Source organism: Pygocentrus nattereri, chromosome 15, assembly GCF_015220715.1.
Source record: "Pygocentrus nattereri isolate fPygNat1 chromosome 15, fPygNat1.pri, whole genome shotgun sequence".
NCBI lineage: Eukaryota > Metazoa > Chordata > Actinopteri > Characiformes > Serrasalmidae > Pygocentrus > Pygocentrus nattereri.
The window spans coordinates 13420035-13433674 of NC_051225.1; the positions used below are offsets into that span (position 1 = coordinate 13420035).

General features: G+C 41.7%; 1 protein-coding gene across 1 annotated transcript in view; it reads left to right on the top strand.

Annotated features, from left to right (window-relative positions):
• Positions 1-13640, top strand: part of pkd1l2b (polycystic kidney disease 1 like 2b) — a 41770-nt gene that overhangs the window by 27286 nt on the left and 844 nt on the right. Inside the window, exons 21-31 of the mRNA XM_037545431.1 lie at positions 1131-1724; positions 1810-1915; positions 2026-2166; positions 3335-3520; positions 4463-4793; positions 6847-6980; positions 7070-7191; positions 8396-8556; positions 8633-8843; positions 10834-10935; positions 11008-11139. Of these exons, the coding sequence (XP_037401328.1) occupies positions 1131-1724; positions 1810-1915; positions 2026-2166; positions 3335-3520; positions 4463-4793; positions 6847-6980; positions 7070-7191; positions 8396-8556; positions 8633-8843; positions 10834-10935; positions 11008-11139 (2220 nt within the window). The remainder of the gene's footprint in view (positions 1-1130; positions 1725-1809; positions 1916-2025; positions 2167-3334; positions 3521-4462; positions 4794-6846; positions 6981-7069; positions 7192-8395; positions 8557-8632; positions 8844-10833; positions 10936-11007; positions 11140-13640) is intronic.

A 13640-nucleotide genomic window follows, 5' to 3' on the forward strand; every position in this document is an offset into this window, starting at 1 on the left:
GATTTATTACGGGCAAATCGATATTCAGGTTCAAGACGGCCCAGGGTTACGGAGCCAACACAGAGAAAAGAAGGGATAGACATGCACATGCACACAGGGATAAACACCCATCCATTTTCCAAGCTGCTTCTCCGTCAGGGTCACGGGGGGCTGCTGGAGCACACAAAAATAGAGATTAGGAAATATAACAGGGGCTAGAAGATACAACACCAAACAATACCAAACACTACCATACCAAACAACGACCAGCAAGGGACTAGGGAAAACCCAGGGCTTCAAACACAACAGACAAATAAGACACAGGTGGTAAACACAGGTGAAAACATTCAGGGTCTGGAAACAAGGGGGCAAGACCAGGAAGAAAAACAAAGAAACACATGAACCAGACCAAAACCAAAACAAAAGCACATGACAGGACTAAACGGCAAGCAAAAGCACATGGAGAAGTGGGAGGGGCCAATCATGCCAATTACGTTTTGGGTTGAGGTTAAGGTTAGGGTTAGGATTAGGTTTTGGGTTGAGGCTAAGGTGAGGATTAGGATTAGAATTTGGGCCAGGGTGAGGGTTAGGATTAGGTTATAGGTTGAGGTTAAGGTCAGTGTTAGGATAAGGGCCAGGGTGAGGATTAGGATTAGATTTTGGGTTGAAATTAAGGTTAGGATTAGAATTTGGGCCAGGGATAAGATTAGGATTAGCTTTTGGTTTGAGATTAAGGTTAGGATTAGGATTTGGACCAGGGATAAAATTAGGATTAGGTTTTGGGTTGAGGTTAAGGTTAGGATTAAGATTTGGGCCAGGGTTAGGATTAGGTTTTGGTTTGAAGTTAAGGTTAGAATTTGGCTATAACACTAACTGTTAAATATAAAAAAGTTTTTACAGCGCACCTAAGAATTTAGTGCACTTGAAATGGGAACTTTGATTAGATTTTTTTAATTAGATTCTTTTATTTGATTTTCTTCTGCATAATTAAAAAAAATGTGTGTTGCTACTGATCTATCTATTTATCTGTCTATCTCTCTGATTGTCTGTCTCCCTGTATCTATCTATCTATCTATCTATCTATCTATCTATCTATCTATCTATCTATCTATCTATCTATCTATCTATCTATCTATCTATCTATCTATCAGGATATAAAAAGAATGCTTTACCAGCTCACTAAGGCTGTGAGGTGCCCCATTCCAAAGACAACACTGGAATCTGATAAAACAGACCTTAACAGATTATTATCTCATGTGGAAGATATCATTCGACAGCAGGACTTGCACAGAGGTAGATTTGGTTTGGAAGACACTCAAAATGAATTAGTTTCAGTGTACCAGTTCTACCGACAGCATCTCTACAAGCAGCTCCAGAATTTGGAAAAGGAGATGAGGCTGCTGAGCCCTTCACAGTTCTCTAAGGCAGGGTGCTACAGCCAGGCCGTGCTGCAGGTTCTGAGAATGAAGGGACTGTTAGAACCCCACCTTTCTATCCAGGACCATGTCACTCGCATCTCCAGCCCAGGAGTAGGCCGTAGTGGAGGCAGCAAGAAGTGCTGTCAGAAAGGCCTGCCCTGGTGGTTTTTATTTGTTGGCTGGTTTCTTGTGGCAGCCACAAGTGGAGTGTCAGCATTCTTCACCATTTTGTATGGGCTGAACTACGGAAAACAACGTTCCATTAGCTGGCTCGTTTCAATGATGGTGTCTTTCTTTGAGAGTCTTCTTCTCACCCAGCCTATAAAAGTAAGACATGCTATTCAATAGAATCTTATTTTATTTTTGGTGTTATCTCTGTTTTGACTTTGTCACTGTGGCATTTGTTTGACAGGTACTTGGATTTGCAATCTTCTTTGCTTTGGTGGTAAAGTCTGTTGATAATGATGATGATGAAGAATATATTTACATGGTGAGGAACCAGGTCCTTACTTACTCAGGTAACTTCAAAACATGCTCTAAACATTCTTTAAACCTCTTAAAATGAATGCCTATTAAATCGAGTTAATAAATGTCTGTTTAGAGAATAAAGTTATACTCCTGCCTATAGATGATCCTGATGATGTGCGCATTTCCAGAAGGGACAGCTCATGTAGCTTCTACCAGCCTCCTCCTCCTTCTGATATTGGGAAGATGAAGGACAATATGATCAAAGATCGGAAAGCTTTTGCTTTAATCATGGAGATTCTCAGTAAGTCAGAATGATAATTTAGTGATAGTTTGGACTACATCACTACAAAAACATAATATTTAAAGTTTTATCTTATGGACTTTCATATTCATATTTGTTTCTGTAAATATGTGCTCTTTTCAAATTTAATGCCTGCAACACATTTTGTGCTTCATTTTGCACCACTCATTTTCAATGAAGATCAGGTCTAGACTGCAGGCAGGCCAGTTTAACACCTGTGCTGTAACACACGCAGAGTGTGTTCTATGTCCCTGAAAAAGACATTGTCTAGAATATAGCATATGCATCACCAAAGGTTTATGTGCAAGTTCTTGCCATTTGCACCAACACCTATATATCATGGTAGATCCTGGTTTTTGAGCTGTATGCTGGGAACAATCTGGATTGTCCTATTCTTTTTTGACCCATAAAACATCTAAGATTATAAATAAAGAATCTGAAAGGTTGATCAAACCAAAATACATGTTTTCGTTGTGCATCAGTCTGTTTCAGATGAGCTCAAGCTGAGAGAGTTTGGAGTTTCTGGAAGTTGCACATGGCCTTGCACTGCACATAGTACAATTTTAACTTGCATTTGTGGATGCAGCAACAAACAATGTTCCTTGGCAGGGTATTTCAGAGCTCATGTGGTGATATCCATCACAAAAGCATGCTGGTTCTTAATGCAGTGCCGTTTGAAACATTGAAGGTTACAGACCTTCAGTTGTGGTTTGAGGGCTTGCCCTTTAATCAAAGAGATTTCCCTGGACTGCCTGACTCTGTTGATGTTAGTTTAGAGGGTATAATACCTAAAATTTGTGCAATTGCTTGTTGTGGAACATTGTTCTTAAAGTGCTGATTCACTGACACCTTTTCTGGCAAGTAAAGTGGCAAGCCTCAACCTACGCTTGCTCATAAAGTGCTAGGACTTTTCTGGACGCTCCTTTAATGGCTAAGTCTGATTGTATCACCTGTTTAAGATGATTTTTGAACAGTTCACAATGTTCCTGGTCTTAAATTGCATGTGTCCCAGCTTTTTGGAAATGTCTTGTCTTTGAAGTGTTTTCATTGAATGATTTACAAATCCACTACCTTCTGGTTTTACTTGCATTTCAGATACTGCACCAAATCTTTTGGAACTGAGGTTTGTAAAAACAGAAGATTTTAAAAAGATCTGTTTCCTTTGCAGTTTATGTATTGTTCCTGTGTGTGTTACTCATGGCTGCATATGGTCAGCGGGACCCGAATGCTTACTTCCTCACCCAACACATTCAGCAAAGCTTCAGCAATGGCATCTCAGACAGCATGAGCCATGAGGATGTGTTTACATGGGCAAATTCTACCCTCCACAAGAACATCTTTGGACCTTATTCAGGTGCTTCCTCAACCTTGATATAAAGCCAGGGGTCTTATTACAGAAAATTCTTAAACCTGATATCTGCTTTGTCATGCCAGCTTCAGTTAAGACTGAAGTCAGGACAGAAGCCATTACAGAACAAAAGTTCTTAAGTCTGTAAGTCTTATCATATTTCCAGATAAGAAAATGGTTTACAGAAACATCTTTTTCTTCTTTTCTGACCAAAATATCCTAAATATTTTCTTAACTTTAAGATAAACCCCAGAGTGTCTTAACTTCTGTTTTAATCGTCTGTTTCTATTGTTTAATGCAGCGAGTTTTTTTCTAACAGCGTTTTAAACCCCACACGCTGCAGACACGATCTCCACTGCCCTTCTTATTACCTTCAGATTAAATATTACCGTAATGGTGGTGAATAATGAGAAGACAGAGCTGAACATGTGTCCGTTTATTAGGAGGAATGACATTAGCACGCTCTGCTAAAGCATTTGGGAAATGGAGACTGAAACTGTGGAGCGGCGACTCTGATAAACAACACGAAGCGCTGAAACAATATTATTAACTCTGTCGCGCTTTAGTTTTTTTTTTACCTTCTTTACGCTAGTAACAGCAGCTAACATTAGCAGTCTGGGCTAACTAACTTGATTATGTGTTTACGTTTCAGCTGTGCGCGTATGGTTGGTTGCCAGGTAACAGGCATGACAGTTGATTGTTGACTTCAATCGAGCAAGATAAGATTTCCTAACTTGAGATAAAAAAGATTCAAATTAAGATAAGATTTGCTTTTGTAATACAAATTTGTGAAAAATCATATCTTGACCTGTCAAGATAAGTTAAGACAAAAAGAAGTTTCTGTGATGCGTCCCCTGGATTTGAACTTTACATTTAGATTCATTGTGCCATGGATGCCTTCGGAGATTAACATATGGATTACTTTTCTAATAACTTCCACCTTCTCAGGTTTCATCACAGATGGAAACTCAAAGCTCGTAGGAAACGCTCGTCTCCGGCAGGTTCGGGTAAAGAAGGACTCCTGCAGGACGGCCAGTTCCATGCGCCGCTCTGTTCCTGATTGCCATGCTCCGTACTCTTGGGAGGTGGAGGACATGGGCTCCTACGGTCCAGGTTGGAAGCGTTTGGTAGATGGAAACACATCTAAGACGCTGCTCACACCCTGGCAGTACCAAACCCAGTCTACACTCAGAGCACACTCTGTCTGGGGTGGTGTGGCTCTGTATAGAGGCGGAGGCTTCGCAGTGGTCCTGGGCCCTGACCAGCAAAATGCAAACAGGTAGGAATTTGGGGTAGAAGGAAACTGCTATAATGAGATTTCACACTACAGAATTCCTCAATTAAGAATTAAAGAATTGTTCAGATATTGTTTTTCAATCATCAGATATAAACAGTATTTCAAGCATTCATCTTTGAGAAATAGAAGCTCCACTCTTGCTTTAGGTTTTAAAAAAATGACAGCTGTTTCTTTCCATCTTTCCACTGTGAAAAGACAACTTAATGCTATGGGTCTGAAAGGATATGCAGCTGTCAAGACGATGTTACTGAAAAAAGGAAACAGACAAAAAAATATAAAGTTTTCAAATCAAGCAAAAAAAAAGAAGCTGGTACTTTCAGAACAATGGACTGACCACCCCAGAGTGCAGACCTCAGCGTCATTGATTGTGCAATATTTGAATTGTGAGAAGTAGAAAATGTAACCAACATCTAAGACTGAACTTTGCAGGTGTGGAAAAATATCCCTGCAGATTTCTTTGTAAAACTGAAATCAAGTCTCCCAAAAAGGATGGAAGCAGTTTTGAAGGCAAAGAGTAGCCACCCTAAATACTGAAAAAATGATAGTATATTCAGATGTTGAGGCTTTTGTATAAGAATTCTGTGTAATTAGTGTTTTCTGCTTTTTCTGACAGAGTTATTAATAATTTGTACTTAATGGAAATGATATAAATAAATGAAGGGGGTGCATAAATAACTTTTTAAAAACATAATGCAAACCTTCTGTGAAGAACCCTTGAATTGGTACAGATTCTTTACAGTACACTCCTAAAAATGATGGTGCTTCAAGGGTTCTTTAGCAAATAAAATTAATCTTTATAGAACTATTATCACTTAAAGAACCCTTTGCATGATTAAATAGTTCTTTAGTTGCATCATAAAAGGGTTCTTCAGGCTGATGGAAAATATCCATGAATGTGCTATAGATGGTCCTTTATAGGATCTTTTTGATTCCTTTTTACTGTTACAAGCTTGACAGCACATTCTCCACCAGTCTGAAGAACCTTTTCATGATGTAAAGACTTAATCATGCAAAGTGTTAATGGTTTTATATACCAAATATATCTTGAAGAACCATCTTTTTTAAAAGCATATGGTTCTTTAAATCTTTAAAAGATTCTTTACATTCAAAACATAGTTTAAACATGGTTCTTTAGGCAACCCAAAGTGGTTCTTCTATTGCATTGGTCAAAGAACCCCTTTTTGGGCAACTTTTTTCAGAGTGTATAGTGGTTAGATTTTTCCTCACCACACTTTCCCATTTCCAAACTTTTCATGAGCAGAACATTCTTAAAAAAGGTTCTTCATTGGTTTTTTAGTAAATGCAATGGTTGTATATAGACCATGATTACTCAAAGAACCATCTGGTGGTTGGTTGGTGTAGTGGTTAACACCTCTGCCTTCTACACTGTAGACTGGTGTTCAATCCCCACCTGGGCAAACACTATACCAATAAGAGTCCCTGGGCAAGACTCCTAACACCACCTTGGCCTACCTATGTAAAATGATCAAATTGTAAGTCGCTCTGAATAAGAGCTTCAGCCAAATGCCGTAAATGTAACCATCTGCATGCATAAATTATTTTACCCAGAGAAATCGTTCTTCAGATTAATGGAGAATGTGTTATATATGGTTCTACGTAGAACCTTTTTGAGAAGAGTTCAATATAGTACCATTCTATGTAGCATCCATCGTTACAATGTCAAGCTTGTAACAATATCAGAGCCCTTTTTGGTGCTATATAGAACCATATAGAACACTATCCATCCAAGAATATTTTAAGCATTGAAAAAATTCTTAAACATGCAAATGGCCAGTGCATTTTGGAATTCCAGCTATTTCATGTTGGCATATAGTTCATTTAGAACCAAAATGCACTGTGGGTTTCAAACTGGTCCCCATGGCCCCAGACAATTTTAATGTTTTTCCTTCATCCTTATGTGTGGGTTGGAGCAAAACTGTGGACTATCCAAGGGGCCCTGAGGATTGGGTTGGGAACCAATGATCTAAGACATACTTCTCCTGGACAAAATTAATGATCCCTTTCTTTTCTACAGTGTGCTACAGTACCTATTTGACAACACGTGGCTGGACATTTACACGCGTGCCTTATTTGTTGAGTTCACTGTATATAATGCTAACGTCAACCTCTTCTGTATTGTGACACTGATGCTAGAAACCACTGCAGTGGGTAAGGAAACTTACAATCGTAGACTCTAAATGTCAATGCAATGAAATTTTCTCAGAAAGATGATGTCAAGTCATTTTGTTTTCTGGCAGGAGCATTCCAGTATCGCAGTGAGCTGCAGAATGTCCGACTTTTCCAAACGACAGATGGCATTCATATACTGGCCTCTGAGGCCATTTATTTCCTGTTCATTCTCTATTATATGTTCCTCCAGGTAGGTTCTCTACTTGAGCTGTTAACCCTTGTGTGGTGTTGATGTGTTTGTTACACAGTGGTCTGCTGGACCCACCACATTATTGTTTATTAAATCACAAAAAAAAATTGTTTATATAATATCACAAGTGGCCAGCGTAGGGTTCTCCTTTAGCAGCTGTAGCCAGTCAGCAGCCTGTCCATGTTGTTCACTCTTACTCACACACTCACACACACACACACACACACACACACACACACACACATTTTTACTCCCCACAAGCCCAACACCACTTGTGTAATATAAATGTGTATTGAACAGTGTGAAGACACTGAAGATGGGTTATTTTACACCAATCACGTATAACATTATTATCCTTGTTTCTACGCTCATTGTCCATTTTATCATCACTTACTATATAGCTGCACTTTGTAGTTCTATAGTTACAGACTGTAGACCATCTGTTTCTCTGATACTTTGTTAGCCCCCTTTTTACCCTGTTCTTCAGTGCTCAGGACCCCCATGGACCCTCACAGAGCAGGTATTACTTGGGAGGTGGATCATTCTCAGCACTGCAGTAACACTCACGTGGTGGTTGTGTGTTAGTGTGGTCTGAGTGGATACAGCAGTGCTGCTTGAGTTTTTAAAGACCTCAGTGTCACTGCTGGACTGAGAATAGTCCACCAAGCACAAATATCCAGCCAACAGCAAGCTGTGGGCAGCGTCCTGTGACCACTGATGAAGGACTAGAGGATGACCAACATAAACTGTGCAGCAGCAGATGACCTATCGTCTCTGACTTTACATCTACAAGGTGGACTGACAAGGTAGGAGTGTCTGATAGAGTGGACAGTGAGTGAGTGGACACAGTGTTTAAAAACTCTAGCAGCACTGCTGTGTCTGATCCACTCGTACCAGCACAACACACACTAACACACCACCACCACATCAGTGTTACTGCAGTGCTGAAAATGACCCACCACCCAAATTGTACCATCTCTGCTCCATGGGGGGTCCTGACCACTGAAGAACAGGGTAAAAGGGGGCTAACAAAGTATCAGAGAAACAGATGGACTACAGTCTGTAACTGTAGAACTAAAAAGTGCAGCTATAGAGTAAGTGGAGCTGATAAAATTGTGCCAGTTTTCCATGATAATATTATGTCTGGTCTGAAACTACTTAGTGATTAAAAAGGATTCCCTGGCATTGTGTCTCATTTTAACAGTGCAAGCTGATGAAGCAGCAGAAATGGGAGTACTTCAGGAATAAGTGGAATCTTCTGGAATTGGCCATCATCCTTTTAAGCTGGAGTGCCTTTTCTGTGTTCATCAAAAGGACGGTGCAGGGAAACCAGGATCTGCAGTATTATCATGACCACAAAAACCAGTAAGAGGATAACAGAAGTTCCTCCACAGGCCTTCCACGTCACACAAATTCAGCAGCGTTCTTCCTTTCCCTCCAGGTTCCCAAGCTTCTATGAGACGGCTGCAGCAGATTCAGCCTTAGGGTACATCATAGCTTTCCTGGTTCTGCTGGCCACCATAAAAATGTGGCACCTGATGCGCCTCAACGCCAAACTGAACATGATCACCTCCACATTGCAGCGGGCCTGGACTGACATCTCCAGCTTCATTGTTATCATAGTCATCATGTTCTTGGCCTACTCCATCATTGTGAGGGTCCAAAACTCTTCCATAAGTATCTGTCATTACTGAAGGTTTCACTTCCAGAGCTTCAAATCAATGTGTACATTTTCAGAAATTAGTACGAAAATGGTTCTATATAGAACGATTAACACTCAAAGAACCCTCTGCATGATTAAAGATTAAGTGAACCTTATTAGTCCCACAATGAGGAAATTTCACCTCCGCATTTAACCCATCCATGCAGTGAAATACTATATACACACTAGTGAGCACACACACTAGGGGGCAGTGAGTGCACTTGCCTCGAGCAGTGGGCAGCCCTATCCACAGCGCCTGGGGAGCAGTTCGAGGTTAGGTGTCTTGCTCAAGGGCACTTCAGTTACGTACTGTCGGCTCAGGAGATCAATCAGAATCAGAATCAAATCAGAATCCTGTATTGATCCCAGAGGGAAATTGTACAAACCAGTGACTTTCCGGTCACAAGGTGGTTACCTAACCTCCAACCCACAACTGCCCCTAAAGGCCTCTTTGCGTCATGAAAGGGTTCAGATTGATGAAAAATGTGCACGGATGTGCTGTAGATGGTTCTTCAACTCCTTGAGACCACCAGTGCTTCCAAAATGCACATTCAGAAGGTGGGCGTCGTATGAGGCTGTAAATGTCTTCTTTCCAGTCAAATAGACGGTGATGTCATATTAAAACCCTTATAATAATAGAAGCTGAACTCACTATTTTGTTTTCTACTGAAAGACCCTTTTTTCCACAAATCTGTGCTATAAACTATAAATAGGCGGCGTCTCTTCAGTGATCTGCTCTGTAGAAATTACTTTTAATAAAATAAAACAGAGCGTCTGAGATTTTTGGCTTTCAGCAGTAAATTGTAAGCATGTAGTAATATATGTAGATCATAAAACACATTTTCTGTTAATTTGAGGGAAACTTTTACAATAAATAAATATAATAGAATTATACATTTATTTCATGCAGTTACTGAATAATTTGCCTTCTGACTTGGTCATTTAAATTCAGATGGACAAACCAAAATACACCCTGGAGAATAAGGGGTTGTTGTATTTTATTGCTTTTTTTACTTAAATTTTTTACTAATAAAACACAGATATTTAAATTACTGACAATGTGCAAGACAATAAAACCAAGTCAACAAACAAAGGAGCCTGAACAAAGAGGAAAAAAAGGAGTACCGTAAAGGAGTTGATTACAAAAATGAATGTCAATATGTGAACACACAGTGCTATGAAATGGGAAAAAGGGAAAGACCATCCACATCGGATGGACAGAGTTTCCAGTGGAAATAAATCTTGTCATTTGACCCTTGCACTGTGAACTTGTTTAGATGGTTCTATATAGAACCTTTTTGCAAAGGGTTCTACATAGCACCAAAAAAAATTACAAACTTGACAATATTCTTCACCAGTCTGAAGAACCTTTTCATGAAGCCAAGAACCCTTTAGGGAAACAAGGTCGTTTACAGTTGTATACAGCACCAAAAGGGTTCTTTTGCATTCACATTGTGAAGCTTGTAACAATTGAAGAACCCTTTTTGGTGCTACAACCCTTTTCAAAAAGATTGTATATAGAACCATCTCAAGCACATTCTCCATCAGTCAGAACCCGTTCACGATGTAAAGAATCCTTTAATTTGTTAATTTGATGCCTAAAGAACCATGTTTGAACCATGCTTTGAGTGTAAAGAACCTTTTAAAGGTTTAAAGAACCATGCACCCATAAAAAGATTGTCTTTGTCCTGTTTTCAATAAAACATAGGGGTTTAAGTGATTTGCACATCATTGCATTTTGTTTTTTACAATTTGCAGTGTCCCAACTTTTTTGGAAAGAAGGTTGTATAACACATTCTCCATCGGTCTGAGGAGCCCTTTCTCAATGCAAAGAATCCTTTAATCGTGAACGTAGTAAAGAACCTTTAAAGAACCATAATTTTTAAGGTGGCATCAGTATATTTATATCTTTAATGAAATTTTGTTTTTTTTCCCTACAGAGCAATTTGCTGTTTGGTTGGAAGCTGTACACATACAAGACCCTTGTGGACGCTGCTATGGCCATGGTCAGCTTACAGCTTGGCATATTTAATTACGATGAGGTATGTGGAGCTTTTACTTACAGTTTACTGGCTAAAAGGTGAACAACTAACTACCATATTTGTCACATGCAGGTTTTGGATTTGAACCCAGTCCTTGGTGCATTCATCATTGGTTCCTGCATCATCTTCATGTTGTTTGTGGTGCTGAACCTCTTCATTTCGGTCATCCTCGAAGCATTTAGCCAAGAGCAGCGACACCACAAGGTACCACGCAATGAGCCATGGATTTTTCATTCTCCACACGATTTACCATGTATTTTATCCTAACAGTCTAAATGGACACTTGTGCATCATATACAGTATCCTCAAAACACATTTGGGCATTCATGCCTTAACTACTTAAAAATACACTGGTCAGGCATAACATTATGACCACCTCCTTGTTTCTACGCTCATTGTCCATTTAATCAGTTCCACTTACTATATAGGTGCACTTTGTGGTTCTACACTTACAGACTGTAGTCCATCTGTTTCTCTGATACTTTGTTAGCCCCCTTTTACCCTTTTCTTCAGTGGTCAGGACCCCCATGGACCCTCACAGAGCAGGTACTATGTGGGTGATGGATCATTCTCAGCACTGCAGTAACACTGATGTGGCAGTGGTGTGGTAGTGGATCATAGAAGTGCTGCTCGGGTCGCGGGGGCAGCATCTTAAGCAATGAGGCCCAGACCTCCCTTTCCCTAGCCACTTCCACTAGCTCTCCGGGGGGATTCCGAGGTGCTCCCAGGCCATCTGGGCAATATAGTCATGCCAGGCTGTCCTGGGTCTTCCCCGGGGTCTCCTCCCTGGTGGACTTGCCTGTGACACCTCAACTGGCTCCTCTCGACATAAAAAAGCAGTGGCTCTACTCTGAGTCCCTCCCGGATGACCGAACTTCTCACCCTATCTCTAAGGGAGAGTCCAGACACCCTGCTGTGGAAACTCATTTCGGCCGCTTGTATTCGCGATCTTATTCTTTCGGTCATTACCCAAAACTCATGGCCATAGGTGAGGGTGGGAACGTAGATCGACCGGTAAATCGAGAGCTTTGCCCTGTGTCTCAGCTCTTTCTTTACCACAACAGGAGGACTCCTTGTTCAGCTTGACGGTGTCTCTCACCTGGGGTGTCTAGGCACCTTGCGACCACAGCTACAGTCAGCCACTTCAACAATGGAGGAGCGGAACATGGCCCATTCTGAGTCGATGTCCCCCACCTCCCCCGATATCTGGTCAAAGTTCTGACGGAGGTGTGAGTTGAAGATCAATCTGACAGGTTCTTCTGCTACATGTTCCCAGCAAATTCTCACTATATGTTTGGGTTTGCCCGGTCTGACCGGCATCTTCCCCCACCACCTGATCCAACTCACCACCAGGTAGTGATCAGTTGACAGCTCAGCTCCTCTCTTTACCCAAGTGTCCAAACCACATGGCCGCAAGTCCGATGACACGACTACAAAGTCAATCATTGAACTGCGCCCTAGGGTGTCCTGGTGCCATGTGCACTTATGGACATCCTTGTGTTCAAACATGGTGTTCGTGATGGACAAACTGTGGTTTTCACAGAAGTCCAAAAACTGAACACCACTCAGGTTCAGATCAGAGAGGCCATTCCTCCCAATCACCCTTCCAGGTCACACTGTCATTGCCCACGTGAGCGTTGAAATCCCCCAGTAGGACAATAGAGTCTCCAGGAGGAGCACTTTCAAGCATCCTTCCCAAGGACTCTAAGAAGGCTGGGTACTCTGAACTGCTGCTCGGTGCATAAGCACAGACAGCAGTCAGGACCCGTTCCCCAACATGAAGGCGTAGGGAAGCTACTCTCTCGTCCACCGGAGAAATCCCAACATACAGGCGCCGGGTCGGGGAGCTATGAGAAAGCCCACACCTGCCCGCCGCCTCTCACCATGGGCAATCCCAGAAAAGAATAAAGTCCAGCCCCTCTCAAGGAGCCCAAGCTGTGTGTTGAGGTGAGCCCGACTATATCTAGCCGGTATCTCTCAACCTCGCACACCAATTCAGGCTCCTTCCCCGCCAGTGAGGTAACATTCCAAGTTCCAAAAGCCAGTTTCAGCAACTGAGGATCAGAACGCCAAGGCCAACGCCTTCGGACACTGCCCGATCCACAAAGCACCGAACCCCTACTACTGCCCCTCCCATTGGTGGTGGGTCGATGGGAGGGGGATTCATGTAACCCCTTCGGGCTGGGCCTGGCCAGGCACCATGAGTAAATGCCCGGCCACCAGACGCTCGTTGGCGAGCCCCTCCCCCAGGCCTGGCTCCAGGGTGGGGCCCCGGTAACCCTGTTCCGGGCAGGGTACACAGGTCCTGGTTTTTAATAATTTTCATAGGGGGAATTTTGTATCACACTTTGTCTGACCTGTCACCTAGGACCAGTTTGCCATGGGAGACCCTACCAGGAGCTTTTGCTCCAGACAACATAACTCCTAGGATCATTCAAGCACGCAAACCCCTCCACCATGATATGGTGGTGATCCATGGAGAGGTATTGTTCATATTGTTGTCCTGATTAAAGTTCTGTTGTTTGAACAATCACTTTGCAGACGTCTCCAAATGACGTTTGCAAGCACTGATCCTATCAATGAACACAAGCTCACTGAAAACACTGTCAACACTGCCACAAGCTAGAATCCTGTCTAGTACAGAAATACATTTATCTTTTAATAAAATAAGCATGAAATCAAAATTGAAACAAATTGTCATTGTC